Raw genomic sequence first — 17,070 nt, 5'->3', positions numbered from 1 at the left:
CTTCAGTGTTGGATGAACATGTTTCCCGACCCTCAGGAAGAGGCCAACTCCTCCTTGCTGCACTCTCCATCAGCCTTTCCTGACTTCTCGTTCCCTTGTAGGCCCAGACTGCCTCCTCCTCTCTTGACTTTTCTGGACTTTGAGATTAACTGTCTTGGTTTTCAGTGTGCTGCCTATGGTACTAGAGAGTCCTTGTCTTGTCCTGAGATATGGCCAGACCAGCAAAGTTTTGTCACTTGAGGTTACCTTTGTGGACACCTGTCTGGTTACTCACCTCTTTCTCCCCATCAGTGTTAAGTGTTACTTTCTTTTATCTTCAGTCAGTAGCTCTGAATAATAGTACGCTTGGTCCAAGGGCATTTGTTACTTTTTATGAGATATTGGAAAGAGTTCTTGGAAAAATCAACGATTTCATTTCTTTAATGATACTGTATTTTTTTAATTTAGCCTCAGAAGAAGGAAGACCTGCAGCTACCTCGAAAAAGCTCCCCCAAAGCAACTGAACCTGTGATGGACTTGTTGGGCCTTGGTAAGTGTTATGCCTTCCCTTGCTTTCCTGGTCTACAAAGGGCTGCTTTTGTTGCTGCTTTGGAGAGCAGCTGGTACCCAAGTGCTAGGGTTTGCTGCCACACCTTAGCTCACTTCACCTGTAGTTAGTGCCTGCAGGCTCTGTACTAGGGGTACAAAGGTCAAGATGGCACAAACCCTTTTGTCAGGTAACTCGCAAAAGCCATGGGGAGAATGTCATACACATGAATGTGATGCCACATGTGAAAAGGGTATTTAGGAATATGAGGAGGGAGCCCCCCACTGTTTAGTTGGGAGAGTAGGGGGAGGCTTCATGGCCCATGGAGCTCTTGAAAATGAAATCTTTGACAAGCTCTGTTCCCCTCCCCTGCTCTCACCCTGGGAGACAGAGTTGGAACTCCTCATTACATTTCTTGACACAGTATTCAGGCCTCCCTGAAATATCCATCCGCACAGTCTCTGCCCCAGAATTCAGTTCTACCTGTGCCCCATCAAGTCTGTAGGCCCTAAGGATGGAGAAGCAAGAGAAAGGCACGGAGAATGTAGGTTGGGAACTGGGTTACCAGAGAGGTGGGGGCAGAGAACACCCAGTTAGGAAGTCTGAATGTTACCTGAGCCAGTCCCAGTCTCTTCCTAGGATTCGAGACTTCACTAACAACAGTTACCTCCCAGGCAACACCTAGGCTGTGAGTGACAGGCTTATGCTTTAACCTCTTTATGCTTCATGGACCAGTATGGTGGTGTCTTTGGGCTTTGTTAAGCTCCGCACAGATACAGATCATCAGCCTTCTCTTCTGCCCCTTAGGAATCAGTTTCATCAGTTGTTGCAGGAAAATGAATCATCTAGTAACCAGCTCTAATGATCCTGTGCACATTTAGTCACACTGCCCTTTAGGTCTCAGATGCTGGACCTTTCCAGGTTGGATGAAATGACAGGAGCTTTTGTTCAATCTCAAGAACCCAGGTTCGTCGCCCAACAGTGATGAAGCATCACAGGAAGATGACACTGGAAGTGTTGCTCTTACCTAGCATCAAAAACAAGTGGTCAGTGTTAGCATGTGCTTATGTTTTTGTGACTTCTGTCCTCTCTTTCTAGATGCTCCTGTGGCCTCCTATAGCATCACAAACAGCAAGACCAGTAATGCCCTAGAAAAGGATCTAGACCTCTTGGCCTCAGTTCCATCATCTTCTCTCTCGGATTCCAGAAAAGTGAGACTTGTGAATCTGTCAGGCTTGAAGCAAGTGCTGGGAGGAGAGAGTATTTAGAACTTTAAAACATCAAGTCTTTGGATGGAGTTTGCTGCCTTATTCCTTAATTGACTTTACCTGACCAGTTATCTCTTCTGTGTCCACCTTACCCACTATTGGCTTCTTGGTTTTGTCTCTTGCTTGGAAAGGGAGGGTACTCAAATGGGTTTCTCATTAAATTGGTATAAAGCTCTAAGACTGGTTGGGTTATCATCCCTCTCTATGATCACGTTTTTGGGAGAGAGGGGCTATAGAGGAGTAGGAAAGAAAAAACCATCCTGAAGAGCCCATCAAGCAGGTAGCTTTAGGTTTATAAATGGTAAAAAAAAAAAAAAAATGTGACCCCCGTCTCTGGAAACTTGAACTTTAAGCTGTGAAATATTATAGCAAGTGTCATTATTGACACTTGGGATGGGAAGGTAGATTGAGTTTATAGTCTTCTACACCTGAGGCCCCTTCTCACTCTCCCTTGCCTCTTTGCCCTAAGGTTGTAGGATCTCTGCCAACTGCAGGGAATGCCAGCTCTGTTCCTGAAAATCTGAATCTGTTTCCTGAACCAGGGAACAAAGCAGAAGAATCAGGCAAAAAACAGCTCTCTAAAGACTCTATCCTCTCACTTTATGGATCACAAACTCCTCAGATGCCTGCTCAAGGTAAATTTCATAGGGAAGGGAGCTTGTTAGACATTTGCAATGTTAAAGGATAGACATGTGGGGCTGATAGATAGGGAATAATCTAGGAGTTGGAAAGGTACTTGCTGCTGGTGCATCCTGTCTTAAATGTACATGTCTGACCCTTCCTGAGAAGCCACAAAGTGTGTCAGCAGGCAGATCCAATTTAATAGCTGCCATACTTCCAGTTCAGTGTTGTAAGAGATAGGAATCAGTCATGGCCAGAGCCAGCCAAAGGAGGAGGAAGGGGCTGAGGTGCTACAGAAAGACTTAATTAGTTATAAGCCTGGATGGGCTATTAAGGAACAGGGCCTTTGACTAGAGTGTCCCAGTCTCATACTGAGTCTGTCCACTCAGACCAACCTGAGCATCAAAGTTCATGTGGATAGACTCATAACAAATCTCTTACACTGGGAGGTATTTATTTATCAAGGCAAACTAGAAGCCAGGCTGACTCTGCCTATCTGTGGACATGAGACCCATCAAAAAGTCCTGCAGATTAACGTGCCGCTTTGTTCCTGCCTCTGTTATGCAGGTGGGCCCCCTTGAGAACCTTGTTAGTCTCTTTCAGACTTCTTTTTCCCAAGTGTCTCCTCACACAGGTCTCTTGTCACTGTCTTCTCATTCCTTTTGCACCCTCTCCCTGGCCCCTTAGGGGTTGTAGCTCCCTAAAAACAGATATTGTCATGTTTTTATCCCTGAGACCACCTTACACAGTGATTTCTGCAGTTTTTTTTTTGTCCAGAACTCTGATTTCATCAGGTAGAGGAACTCTCAGTGTGGAAATGTTCTCTTCTGGTGTCAGTCAGCAATATATCTGTAACTTATCACCTGGACCCTGAGGGGTTAAGTGTTTGTGCAAGGTCTTACAGCTAGTATGTGTCAGAGATAGGACTTGAACCTTCCTCCTTCCTGATTCTAGAGTCAAAGGACCTGAGGTCACATCTTCCTTCCAGTCTTTACCACCTATGTACCCATTAGCAAAGCTCTTCCTCTTTCTGTTTCTTCATCTGCAAAAAGAAAGTACTGGGCTGGTTGATTTTGAAGGTCTCTTCCAATTTGGACATTCCCTGGTATGGACATTAAGAACACTGACCAAAGAGTATATATATATATAATGGCTAGGGGTGCAGTTCAGGAAGTAAACCCTGGATAGGTTGCAGGGGAAGAGCACACTTTCTCCAAAGATTTCTTGGAGAGGTGAGATCTGAGCAGATTTGTGAAGCAGAGAAATCTGAAACAGCAGGGGAAGAAAGGGTCCCAAAGGGAGGCAGTCCTAGGGGAGGGAAGGAGCAAGCCAGGCAGGAGAGGCAGCCAGAAGTTTAGCTTTTTGAAAACTCTGGCAAAGTTACATCCCCTTTCTAAACCTCAGTTTGTTTACTTGTAAAATGGGGGTGATAATTCTTGCATTACTGACCTACCACAGTCACTGTGAGGAAAATACTACTTTTCAAAGTACCCTAGAAAGGAGAGCTGCTGTTAACCACCATTTAAAGGAGCTCAGGGGAAGGTAGGAGAAACAGGACTGGTTTGGGCATCTGGAAACCTGAACCTGAGGCTCAGCTCTGGTGTGATATAATGGGGGCATGTGTCAATACTCAGATCTCACTGGGCTGTTGTGGCTGCAGCAATGGTACGAGAACTATCTATAGAAGAAAGTCAGTGTCAGACTGTCTTGAGGACACTACTGAGAAGACTGGATGGGGTGAGCTGTTAGTCCTGGCTTGCTGCTAGGTGCCCTGCCCTCCACCCCCTGCCCCCCATGTTCCCTAATAAATGTGCATATGCTTTCTTGGCAGCGATGTTCATGGCTCCAGCTCAGATGGCCTACCCTGCAGCCTACCCCAGCTTTCCTGGGGTCCCCCCTACTGGTACCATGATGGGAGGAATGATGCCCCCACCAGTGGGCATGCTGGCCCAACCTGCAGCTGCTGGAATGGTGGCCCCTGTGGCCATTCCTCCAGGCTACGTAGGTGGTGTGCAGGCCACGGTGATGGGCGTCCCCAATGGCATGATGGCTGCCCAGCAGGCTGGCTATGTCGCCGGCATGGCGGCCATGCCTCAAACAATGTACGGCATCCCGCCAGCACAGCAGCTGCAGTGGAACTTGGCTCAGGTGAGACTTGGCCTTCTATGGAGGCTGTCACTCCATCGCGCTCTGTGATGCCTCCTTTTCCTGTTCTCTTAGCTCTGACCAGAGGAATTCATGTGCTCTTTTCCCGGAAGATTTGCAGTCTCATAAGGTAAGTTCTCCCATCCCTTCCTGCTCTAAATCTTGGATCCTGAAGAAGACAAACCTGGAGGAGAGATGAGGTTACTGCCTTCAAGTTCTGAAAGGCTGCTGTGGGAAGCAGAATAACACTTGTTCTACTTGGCTTCAAATGGCAGAACTAGGGCCAGGGAGGGGAAGTTGCAGATAGGCAAATCTTGACTCATTTTTAAGGAAAAACTTTGGAAGTGAAAGCTGTCCAGTAGTGGCTTGGGCTGGCCTTGGAACTAGGGAGCCCTTGGCTAGTGGAGGCTAGGTACCCACTTCTCAGGGAGGTGTAGAGGTGATTCCTCTTCAGTTATTCATTGGACTAGATGCCTTATAAGCTCAGTTCCTTCTAACATTTAGAGCCTGTAATCTTAGAAGAAAAAGGCCTCTGGGTATTTAATTTTTTATTAGAAATGTAACAGCATTCAAGAAACGTCAATAGAGTGTTGAGAAAATCAAATATTGACTTAGTCTTTTATATTTGACTCCACTCTGTAATTAATTCTATTTTGTAACACCCTGAGCCGTGTTTCTTTGTCTCTGAGTTAAGTTTAGAAGTTCATGAATCCAGAAATTCAGTTCTCCTCTCCCACTTGTTTAAAAGTTGTTTCCCTACAAATCACTGTAAGTGAAAGAAAACTATTATCTCTGTCCCACTAGCTGTCTTTATACAATTAGAAGAAATCTGTTTTGAAGGGTGCAGGTAGATGTCCGGGAGTCTCGTTTGTTATCACTGTGGCACTTGCTAGCCGTGCAGGTGGACACCCCAGTGAGCTTTCCCTAGCAACAAGATGGAAGGAGGGGTTGTTGCCAGGCGCCCTCCAGACTTCTGCCCAGTTGTTATTATTATTCATCATCTCTGACCCTTCAGACTTTGTATCCAGTCATATTGTTTCCCACCTGTGATGTTTTCTGTTCTTTGTTATACTTCCCAAAACTATATGAAGGCTAGCAACGCCCTCCCTCGCAGTCTTTTAGGCTTAGTGAGGAGTTGAAAGACCCATTTTATTGGTAATTGCTTGGCCTGCCCATGAAGTGAACATGCTTGGAACTTTGTGCTCCAGTTTACCGTAATTTCAGTTGTATGAAATTAAACCCCATGTCACAAACCTAAGCTATTTCTATTTTTTACTAATTATGTGATATAAACATAAAAGAATTTATCTTATCTGTTCCCCCTTTCAATCACTTCTGTCTCCAGTCTTAAAATGAGCAAAAGCAACAAAACTTTCTTTTATATCATTATATGTATGTGTTCTGACTTTGCTGTCCTCTCTTTGCATCCCTTTGTTTTTTACTTTTTTTTTATTACAGTCTCTTTGCATCCCTTTATGAGTGTTTCCATATTTCTTTGCATTTTATCATTTTTTATAATATTCTGTTACATTGCCATGCCACAATTTAATCAGCCATTTGCCAAACATTGTACATATAGGTCATTTCTAATTTCTTGCTATCATAAATACTACACAGTATTTTGTACAGGTAAGTCTTTTCAATGATATCCTTAGGATGTAATTACAGAGGCCCCTATTTTCCAGCAAGATGAATTGGATGCAGGAAACATTGGCCGTGTCTGTCTTCCTTTTGTAATTTCCTGCCTCTTTCTGCTACCAAACACCAATCTTCCTAATTAGAGAATGGCAAAAATGTTACTTTTCCACCAAGAATCAGTGCATTGGATTCCCTTTCTGCTAGAAGGCCATGGCTGGACAGCCAACGATCTAGTGGAGGGAGTGCTGGACTTGGAGACAGAATACTTGGATTTTCATCCTGACTCTGCTGTTGACCTTTTTTTTGTTTTGGACCTTGGACTTTCTCCTCTAAAATTAGAGGACTGGGCTGAAAGGTCCTATGTGGTTATGATATCCTAGGATCCTGTAAAGCTTTTGTCTGATCACCTGAATTCAGCCTTTCCCTTCTGTCTGTTGCTTCATGCTTTCTTCCTTTATGCTTTTTATTCTCTGGTAAAAACTGCTTCAGTAGCTCTCTTTGGGCTTTCTTTTTGAGTTCCTCTCCATGCCCCCAGATGGATCACATATCAGCTTTCTCACTGTCTCAAGCAGCACTACCTAGCCTGATCCCCAGCTTCTCCAGAACACAACTCAGGGAATTCTTGCCTTCCTTCCCCCCTGCCTGTTATAAATGGACTGAATTCTAGTCCCTTGCATACATAGACTCCACAAGTAGACAACTTGCCTGCAGCAACACAGGATGTTGGAAAAGACACAGACTGGGCTGGTTCCCTCTCACAAGGAAGTACCAGTAACTCTCTTAATGTAAGACCACACTTAGAGATTGGGTAAGGGCTTCAGGGAAGGGACTTACCAAGGAAGCGCCTTCAGTTACTTACATGCTGATCCTTGCCAACAATCTCTGACTTCCTAAGCCTCAGGGATCTTGGCAGCCAGCTCCTAGTAGGACTTGTCATCTTAAGATGTGATGGGATCGGTAGCTGCCATATCTGAAAGACAAGTAATACACTGAAAAAGCATAACCCAATTCAGCCCTGGGCTTGAGTCAGGAGATCTGAGCTCAACTCCTTTGCTTAGTGTTTTTAGCTTCTTCATCTGTAAAATCACAGAATCCAAGCTGATCTCAGAGGCTGACAAGTTCAGCCTACAACTGAACGAGATTCCCCTCTACAACTTATCAATCAAGTAGTTGTCTTTGCTTGAAGATCTCTGTGAGAGAGGAACCCATGACTTCTTGAGGCAAACTAAAACAACCTAAATTGGCCTCTGGGAATTTCCACTCTTTGGAATCAAGCAGAACAAAAATGTTTTAGCTTCTGCAGGACAGCTCATGAAGTACTTGAATATATCTGTCATGTACTCCTCCCAAGTTTTCTTTTCCCCAGGCTGACATTCCCAATTTCTTGGCATAGAAATCTATGCCCATCAGTTTCTTGGTTGCCCTCCTGGATCTTAACCAGCATGTACATGTCCTTTCTAAAATGTGGTGGCCAGGAATGAACACATTACTCCAGATGTCATGTAACCAGTGTAGAGGATCATGGGGCTGTTACCTTCTTTGTCCTGGATACAAGGTCTTTTTTAAATGCAGCCTGAGATTGCTTTCTGGTTTTTGCCTAGTATATTGTTGACTTGCCTCCTCCGTCTTGTACTTGGGGAGTTGATTTTTCCCCCCATTGGCCATGTCCAAGAATTCATGTCTTAGGAATCTTTATTCCCTTTCTTCACTGTCAGGAGGTGGGTAACATCCTATGTCATCGACCTTCTGGAATCATGGCTTGTCACTGAATCGATGAGGATTCTTAAAGGCTTTGCACTGTTGTTGTCCTTATGTGAGTGGTTCTGCTTACTTCATTCTGCATCAGTCCATTGTGCGTTTTCTCAGGTTTCTGCTACCCGTTTTTGTTGAGGCTATGCTGACCCCTTGTGATCACTGGTTCCTTTTGTAGATGTTCATTAACCATCATTTTAATAACATGATTGAGAATTTTGCCGGGAATCAAAGCAAAGCTTACTAGTCATATAGTTTGCAGGCTTTGGTGTGTCTTCCCTCTTTTTGGAAATTGGGACGTTATTTTCTCTTCTTCAGTCCTTCAGACTGTTCCAGCTAGCTCAGCAATCACATCACTATTATACTATGTAGTTTGTCTAGATCATGTTTCTTGAACTTATCAAAACTACCTAGATGCTTTCTTAATATCTCCATCACTGTTCTGGATGTCAACTTGCTATTAGCCACTTTTAAAACAGAGACAAACAGAAATTTTCTCTCCCCAAATCTCGAATTCATTTTAGATTCTTCCTGGATTTCCTTCCTATCACAAGTTCTAAGATAATTTGTTCATTTCCAGTATTCCCATCTTTTCCATCCCAGGACATTTTTGGTGAGAATCAGACCCAAAATAGAAGTTCTTTTTGTTGGTTTCTTAGACCAGTTTAGAGGAGGAAAGTATCACTGAAGCAGTTCAGGATATAATTATTTACTCTGCTTTTGGAAGAGAGCTATCTGGCAGATGCCTTCATAACTGAAGTCTGCCATCACTGCTGTAATCAAACCCTTCTGCTAGGCTTGTGATTTTTCCCACTCTCCTTGTATTTCCGTTTTACCCAGGTGGTTTCTAGTATGGTCCTATACCCCTTTCACCTCTGTTTTTGCCTGCCTTGATCTCTAACACATTTCCCACGTTTTTTCTCGGATTCACTTGATATGTAATGCTCTTCTGCCCTCATTTTTTTGCCTGTCTCTTGAATAAAACCGTATATCTGCATGAGTCCAGTGCTAGTGTCAGTGACACCTGCGAAGTCAAACTTGCCTCTGTATTAGGGTCTTTACTTCTTGTTATCCTGTGCTTTTCAAATCTGTGTATTGATACTGGAGGCCAAGAGAGTGGTTGGCTTTTGTCTTCGGTATTGTCTCTTCTGGGTTTCTCTGCTGTCATCGTTCCTCTTGGTAGATGTGCAGAGGCCGTTATCTCCGTGCCTCTTTTTGTTTGTTTGTTTGTTTGTTAAAAGTCCTTTTTGTTGTAATTTCAAGACTTTGAGTGCTTAGATTTTTACTGGCCCTTGTTAGGTCCACTCCATTCCTGACCAGGAGTCTATCATTCCCATATTTTAAGCCATCACGCAGAAATCTAAATTCTCTTTTCCCATGCCATTCTTCTTAACTACCTCTTTGTTCTCCAAGACTCTTCCTCGTCTGAATCCCTCACTTTCAGGCAGAAGTGATGAAAACACCATCTGTGCCCCAGGATCGTCCCCTGCTTGCCAAAGATTTCCCCATCTTTAAGAAGACTTCCTAGATTCCTTCCAGTAGTTTCATTTGTCCGCATATGAAGCATCAGGAATCACTGTTGTCATTTAGTTGTCATCTACAGTATCTCCTCTGTGTAATTTGTAGGATTTTGATGAGGAAATCCTTTTGCTAACTTTAAAGCCCTCTAAAAATAGAGATTAGTAAAACCATATATTTCAGCATTCAAGGATCTCTGTAATTCCATCCATTCATCCTCTCACCTGCCCACTCAGGTCACCATTCCTCTACAAATAAACTGTCTTAGAAGTTTGCTGTGATATCATTAGTCTGCAGCCAAATGAGTGACTTTGGCCTTTTCATTCAGCTAAGCTGATCCTCAGAGGACAGACGTGTCCATCACAGAATCAGTGCTCATAGCCTTTTTCCTGGTGGGTGCTTCATTGGCATAATCTTTTGAGAACTGCCCACTACAGTGAGCGTATGTCATTCCAATTTCTATATCATTTTAAAGTTTACAGAGTTTCCCACATAACCCTGTGAGGTAGGTAGCATATTTTCCCCGTTATATTGCTGAGGAACTGGGATCTCAAGAGAGGCTAGTCAGTCTTAACCCATGACCATGCAGCTTGTGTCTGGGAGACCCCTTATCCACAAGATCTTGGCTTAGTCTCCTAGCTTCATGCTGTATTTTAAACTTTTTTCCTTAGACCTATCACAAGCAAGATTCCCTTAGCATAAAGCCAGGGCCCCCATCTTTGCATTAATTGGCTCATGCTTAGTCCTTACCATCAGGCCTTGAAAACATCCTCTCTCCCTTCCAGATGACCCAGCAGATGGCTGGAATGAACTTCTACGGCACCAACGGCATGATGAGCTATGGACAGTCGATGGGCAGTGGGAACGGCCAGGCAGCCAATCAGACGCTCAGTACTCAGATGTGGAAATAAAAGCGGATCACCTGCATTGTTACCACTTCTTTCCCCCAAACCTCCCTCCTCTCCCCTCTCCCTGCTTCCCTCTCTACCTCTTCCTGTTTTGTTTGGAAACTGCTCTAGGAGATATACAGGGTTTGGCCTCCCATCCAGTCTGATTACTTCCCCCGCTTCTCCTCCCTCCTCCCTCTGAACCCTGCTTCCCATACCTGAGGCCTGCTTTCTGCTGTCCGTGCCCCACACAACCCTCAGAGCCTTGGTGTGCATCCCTTCTTGAGGAGGCAGCGTCTGCTCCCACAGCCTGAGAGAGCTCTGAGGGGGCCGGTGAGGCCCCAAGGGAGAGGGTCAGAGGCCTTCTGTGTCATTCACATGTCTTTTTTTTTTTTAAGTTCACTTTTGGGTGAGGGAGGGAGGAGAGGAGTGCTGGGTAGAGAAGGGGATTGTTATCAAACTCCAATCATGGGTCTTTGTGAAGGGGGCTTACCGGGCTCAAGCTGAGCCAGAAGAGGGAGAACCAGGGTCATTCTGCCCCGTTCCAAGCAGTCCTCTGTGTGTGGCTTCAGTCCTTGTCATTTGAACCCCTCACTGTGAGGCCCTGCTGCCTGGAGACAGGGCCTCATACGCACATGGCAAGAATGGGAAGCTTGCCCTTTTTAGGAATGGCTTTTTATTGCTTATTTTCCCATCCGGACTGGGGTGGTGTTGGTTTAAAAACAAAATAAAAAGTTTTAGATTAACAAACTAACAGAAGAGTTAATTTATCGGCAGCTAAGAGCTATTGCCAGTTTTTTTTCTTACAGTTTTAAAAATGTGTTATCTGCCATTCTAATCAATGCCTCCCCTCCTTCCTTTCCCTCCCCCTGCAGTCCTGTTTGTTCTGGGGTAGCCCTGGCACCTCTGTTTCTTGCGTATTTTACACTGTGCATGAGGCAGAGACCCCAGGCAGCTTTCCTGTCAATCACCATTCACCTCACTAGAAAATCAAAACAAAAATAATTTTGCTTATAAGATTTCATTTGCGTGAACCAAAATTTTCAGTTGACTTTCTCCTGTGTATATGTAAATTCCTTAATAAATATTGCAGTGAGATGATGTGTGTTTGACTCTACCTGTGTGTGTGTGAGAGGTAAAGAGAAGGTCCCAGAGCAGAAGGCACGTGGGACCACCAAAGACCGTGACCTTTGGACACTTGGCTTCAAGGCAGTGCCTGACTTCTGTGGGCCAGTAAGCAACTTTTGGTTACTAGAGGAGAAATCTTGGGGAGAGCATGGCTGGAAATGAGTATCTCCACTTCCCTGAAATCCAGTGCCTTTAAATTTTTGGTATAGCTCAGTTACCAAGGTTCTGGACCATAAATAGGGTGCTAGAAAGGCTATCTCACCATACAAGGTTTGGGGCAGAAAGGAGATTTCATAGTCTGCATATTGGAAGTCAAATTCAGACCTCTCATTTTCCACTAGGAATTGACCAAGCTAAGAGCTGTTGTGTGAGGAGCTGGGCCTAGCACATAATCCTTGAGACAGGAACCACGTTGGCAGCATAGGCAGGGCTTCAGTCCACCTACCCCAATATTAAAGCTTTGGACCGTCCTTGGAGTAGCCTTCTCTCAAAGCCAGGCTGCTAGGTGACACCGTGCCACTAGGGGGCAGCATAACTATTGAAGCACCAGGACATTAGCTGGGATTTTTCAGTCCTTAGATCAGCCAAGGAGTTAGTGGATCTAAAAGAATATTAGGCTAAAAATTTAGCATCAAAAAATTTAGTGTCAATCATAACCTTTTTTCTCTTCACCTCTCATTGAGGGGGCACTTTGTGAGGGCAAACTTGAGAATCCAAAAATCTACCGAGCAGCTGTGTGCCTTTGGGCAAGTTGATTCAGCTCTGAGCCTCAGGATCTTATAACCTTTTGTAAGTAAAGTAGGAAGACTCCCTGCACCCGACCTCAGAGGAGGGCCTAGAAATTATTAAGTGCGGTATGGAAAGGGGAGCCATTTGGGGTCTGGTTTTCCTGTGAGAATGTGCACGTGGGAATGCTGAAGGGCCAGCTGCAGAGCCCAAGATGGCGGCCATGAATTAAGTATCAAAGGGCATTGTTCTGTCAGAGGTACTACAATGAAGGCTAAAGGACAGACACATCTGGGGCTTCATAGATTGATAAGATTTAAAGGGACCTTAGAGGCCACTCAGTCCCATTCCATCATTTCAGAGATAAGGAAACACACTCAGGATAAGTGTCTTGTCTGAGGTCACAAAGATGGTAAGCATTGGAGGCAGGTCTTTCTGACTCCAAGTTCAGGGTGCTCTCCATCTTGCCATCTTGAGATGAAGCGTAGTATCATGTTTGAAAGAGAACTGCGTTTGGTCCTTCATTTCAATCCCAACTCTGCTGTTCTTACTACCTGTGAACTTAGGTAAGGTCTCTGGGACTCCCTTGCCTGGTCTCTAAACTGAAGGTATTGGACTTGGCCTCTAAGGTCCCTTCCAGTTTTCAATCCTAAAATCCTGGATGCTGGAAAGTACCTTAGAAATTATCTAGTCCAATACATCCTCTCATAGGAGAAACTAGCTCATGGGGAGATAGTGATATATGTCCAGTGGGCATGACAGCAGACTCCTAGTGCTCTCTTGCTTACACCTTCCTGCCTTGGCTGCTGGGTGTTTTCCCACTTTTCACAGGACAGATCATTCAAAAGAGGCATCCCACAAACCAGTTTTCAGACTTGACTTTAATCATCCATACTTGCTGCCCAAATACTGTACATGCAGGGAGAAGCCATAAAAAGAATTTTCTCCTTGGGGAAACTGGCAAGAATTTTGTACAAAAGAACATGCACTCCTGCCCCGGCCCTCAGCCTGCTGCACAACCACAAAAATATGCGTGTTCAAAAGATTCCCCTCCCTCCCACATATATATATATATATATATATATACACACACACACAGGACACATTACAGACCACAGCTCTAAAATGCCTTTTGTTTTTTTATCTTATTAGTACACTTGGTTAGTCCCCTTAAGTCTCTCCTCAGCTTTGGGGACTTTTTTTCTTTTTAATTTAACTCCTCCTTCACACTGATTTTCCAGAATTGGTCATTTCAGCTCTGCTTTTTGCAAACCAACAATTAGTTGAATTCCACTATTTTAGAGCAGTGCTTCCCAGTTATTTTTATTTTTATTTTTTGGCCACAGAACTCATAGGAGCTTGAAATAGAGTGAGGGAACTTGTCTGAGCATCTGGAATCCCCTCAACATAAAACCTATTTAGGGCAATGTTGGAGCAAAATTGAGCCCAACATCAAAATATTGCCACGTGCAATGTCATTTTACATCTTCTATGGAACTCAGTGTGTCTGTCATCTGAGAACCATCTAGGCTTAGGTCTTAGAGAGCTTTGTCACCAGGTTAATTGCTTGTCATGATTTTTTCGGCCACTAATTCTAAGTCACTGAAAGATTATCAGTGGAAGGGGGTACTCATTTCATGAAGAGTCTTCAAAGAATATGATTATGAGAATTAATGTACTTTTTATTCATAATATACTTGAGAGGCAGTGTAGCTTAGTGGTTAAATGACCAGCTGACTTTAGAGCCAGCAAAACAGAGCTTCAAGTACTCTGACACATAACTAGCTGTGTGAACCTAGGCAAGTCACAACCTCTCAATTCACTGCCCTCCCCATCCCCCATACAGTGCTCTAAGATTCTAAGTTGCTGAGCAGTTGCCCTCTCACCAGGTGTCCCCAACGCTTGTGAAAATCACAGGTCTGGATATATTCTAGAGGTTCATCTGAAGACCACAAGGTGATGCTGTAGCCAAAAAAATAAAATTCAACTCATGAAATCAGCTACTAAGTCATAGAGGGGCTGCCAAAGGCTTCAGTGGAGAGGGATCCCCATCTAAACACCCTGGTGAAATCGTAGATCTTCTGAAGGATGTTTTGGAGTAAGAATTGTCACTAATATACAATCTTTACATCCCTTTGAACACCACGGTTCTATGCAACCAGGTTTGGAAAATGCTTACTTGGGGCTGGGCAAGAGAGTATCTTAGCAGAGGAGAAATGGTTTTTAACCAAACCAAACTTTGCTGAGGTGATTATTGGCAAGGACTGATCTCTTTCCCCCTCCCCCATCTCACCTCCAAGGTGTCTGTAATTTTAGCATTTTCATGGAGAGTTCCAGGAAAGCAAGAACTACAAGGGAGACCAGCACCAGGATGGTCACTGAACCCTAGTGGGAGTTTAAAACTGGCAGGAGGAAGATCAGAACATACTAGCACCTTGAGACTTGAGAATTTTCATCAGGACTGGGATGGTTTTTGAAGATACCCTTTATGTATCGTCTTGGTGGGAAAAGAAAGGGAAGGAGCTAGAATATAGTTCCTTCAAAGGAGGGGTGTACAGTTCAGTGAAAAGTCTTGGTTTCCTCATCAAAAGCAGCATGTGGGCACTGGTGTTACTAGCTGATCTCTCTAGAAGATGGTAATCTGAGGTCAGACTGGACAGCTCCCAATCCTAGGTGGGGGAATGCCATCTCCATACCTCATTTTTCTTCTGATTGAGCTGGAAGGGACCCTTAGAGATCTTGTGGTCTTCACTGGAAGAGTCCTTTAACATTCATATAATTCATCCCCACCCAATGTGACAGATAAGGAAACTGATGTCTAGAGAAGGACAGAACCATGCATAAGGTCTCACACATACACACAGAGCCAGTTAGTGGTAGAACTTTGAACTCGTCTCCTGATGCTCAGTCCAGGGTTCTGGCATACCCTGATGCCTCCTCTAATCCCTGGCTCGTTACCAGTTGCTTCTCAGGAATCCGAAGTGGACAGGATGCTGTTTGGCTCCCCTCAGTAATCCAGCTCTCCTTGCCTCATGAGTGCTTTACCCATCGGCACCACCTGCTAGCAGCATTTTAAATTACAACTTAGAAAACATCTGATGATGACATACTCATTTCTTTTCAGGGGTGGGGAGTGGGTCGATTATGCCTCCTGCATGAACTTGGAGGTCTTCTGGAGCTGAACTCCTGGGTTTCCCTGATGTCTGTGGCAGTGTGAAGGAAGGAGCTGGGGTGCGGAGGGGGACCATGATGGGGAGGGGACAGATTTTGCTACACAAATATTGAGCCCTTTTAAAGAAAACAAGGCCACCAGCATCAAAAGTGCTCATGTTCGCGAGGCATCGGGGCGATTCAACAAGAGTGACTCTCCACAGGGAGCCGTGCCACTCTCTTTGGCATCGCAAACATCGCTCTGAGACTTTTCGTCTCTCTGACAGAGCAACCCTTTCCCAGCAGGACTAGGGCCTTTCAGTCAGCATACAGGCTTCAGAAAGAACCCCCTGCAGGAACTCCAGGAGTCATTACAGAACATCACAGATATATTTTCGGATGCAGCACGTGATTCTTCTTTGCAGAATTTTTTTTTTTTTTTTTGCTTTTTCCATTCTCTGTGAAATGGAAACATACAGGAATGAAGGGAAAGGAGTGTTGCAGAGAGCAACAGAGAGGCCACCATCAGTGGATGTTCCCATCTTCTTTCAGACTAAGGAACATTGCTGAGGCACATAGTGTCTCCTTCCGTCAGCTCTGAAGGGAGGTGGCAGGAAGAGAGCTGGGGACATTTCCTCCTGGTCCCAGGCCTTAGAAAATGCTACAAAAGGTTCCCACATCTGCTTCATCACCTTCCTCAAAAGCCTGAGATGCCCACTGAGCTTTCTTGCCCAATGCTGGCCCATGGACAGCCACCAGGAGTCCACACTGATGTTCAGGCACTGGTGGTCTCCTTCCCCAGGCGTGCCCTCTCTTTTCCTCCCTAGATACTAGACACAGACAGGAGGACAGACACAAGAAACAGCATAGCTTAAGCCATGCTGCCATCTTTGCTTATAAAAATGTGAGGTATCCTGATAACCAGAGCCTTGGTAGGAGTGGGCCAGTGGGTCCTGCCAATCACTGGACTAGTGAGTAGTGAGGTGGAGAGGACCCCAGCTGGATGACAGGGCTCCCAGCATTGCTTCTCACCTAGGGTTGTGCTACATCTCATTTCCAAAGGAATCTGCTTGGAAGTGTGTGGTGCCTTCAAAACATTGTATCTGCTTCCTCTGGATAGCAAGCACAAATATTTGCTCGCTGGAATTTCCCTGGAGCAGCGGTCAAGTTGATCAGCCCAAGTGAGTGCAGGATGAATGAGATGAGTGGGTTTCCATTCCATGGAGGACCCAGTTTCCAGGCCTTGTTCCTGAGAAATGCCAGCATTCCCCAGGATGTGGGCCAGATGCCAAGAGATGATTAGTACATGATATTCTCCAAGATGAAGGGGGTGAAAAGGGGAAGAGGAAGGGGTCTTGGAAATGGTCTCACCCAGAGTTCCAGGAGGGAATCTGCCCTCTTATCTGCCCTTTTCTAGATTTACTCCAAAGAAAGCCTGCTTCCCCTCAGAAGGGGGTTTTCTTCTCCTTCCTCAGAGATCCTCAGTAAGACAGCCATCTGACATTTTTATATTATCTCCCAACAAATACCCATGGGAGCCTGGAAAATTAGAACGGGGTCTTCAGTTTTTTATGGGAGGATACTACCTCAAGAAAGAAGAAATAGAAGATCAAACTCCTTAACTAACCTTGTCAAGCTTCTGTCGGTCACGCTTGTGAAGAGGCTCACCTCTGGTCATAACCACATTGGACGTCGCAGCTGTCCAACACCA

At 44.8% G+C, this 17,070-nt stretch overlaps 1 protein-coding gene across 2 annotated transcripts in view; it reads left to right on the top strand.

Moving 5' to 3' along the window:
• SMAP2 (small ArfGAP2) overlaps positions 1 to 11,456 on the top strand; it is a 53,528-nt gene extending 42,072 nt beyond the window's left edge. For both annotated transcript variants that reach the window (XM_072609918.1, XM_072609919.1), the window contains 5 exons: positions 448 to 529; positions 1,625 to 1,737; positions 2,264 to 2,429; positions 4,247 to 4,563; positions 10,254 to 11,456. In XM_072609918.1, the coding sequence (XP_072466019.1) occupies positions 448 to 529; positions 1,625 to 1,737; positions 2,264 to 2,429; positions 4,247 to 4,563; positions 10,254 to 10,379 (804 nt within the window). In that variant the 3' untranslated portion in view covers positions 10,380 to 11,456. The remainder of the gene's footprint in view (positions 1 to 447; positions 530 to 1,624; positions 1,738 to 2,263; positions 2,430 to 4,246; positions 4,564 to 10,253) is intronic.
• Positions 11,457 to 17,070: the final 5,614 nt, after the last annotated feature.

Source organism: Notamacropus eugenii, chromosome 5, assembly GCF_028372415.1.
Source record: "Notamacropus eugenii isolate mMacEug1 chromosome 5, mMacEug1.pri_v2, whole genome shotgun sequence".
Lineage (NCBI taxonomy): Eukaryota > Metazoa > Chordata > Mammalia > Diprotodontia > Macropodidae > Notamacropus > Notamacropus eugenii.
Note: the sequence above shows the minus strand (reverse complement) of the source record. Positions and strands in the feature narration are given on the sequence as shown.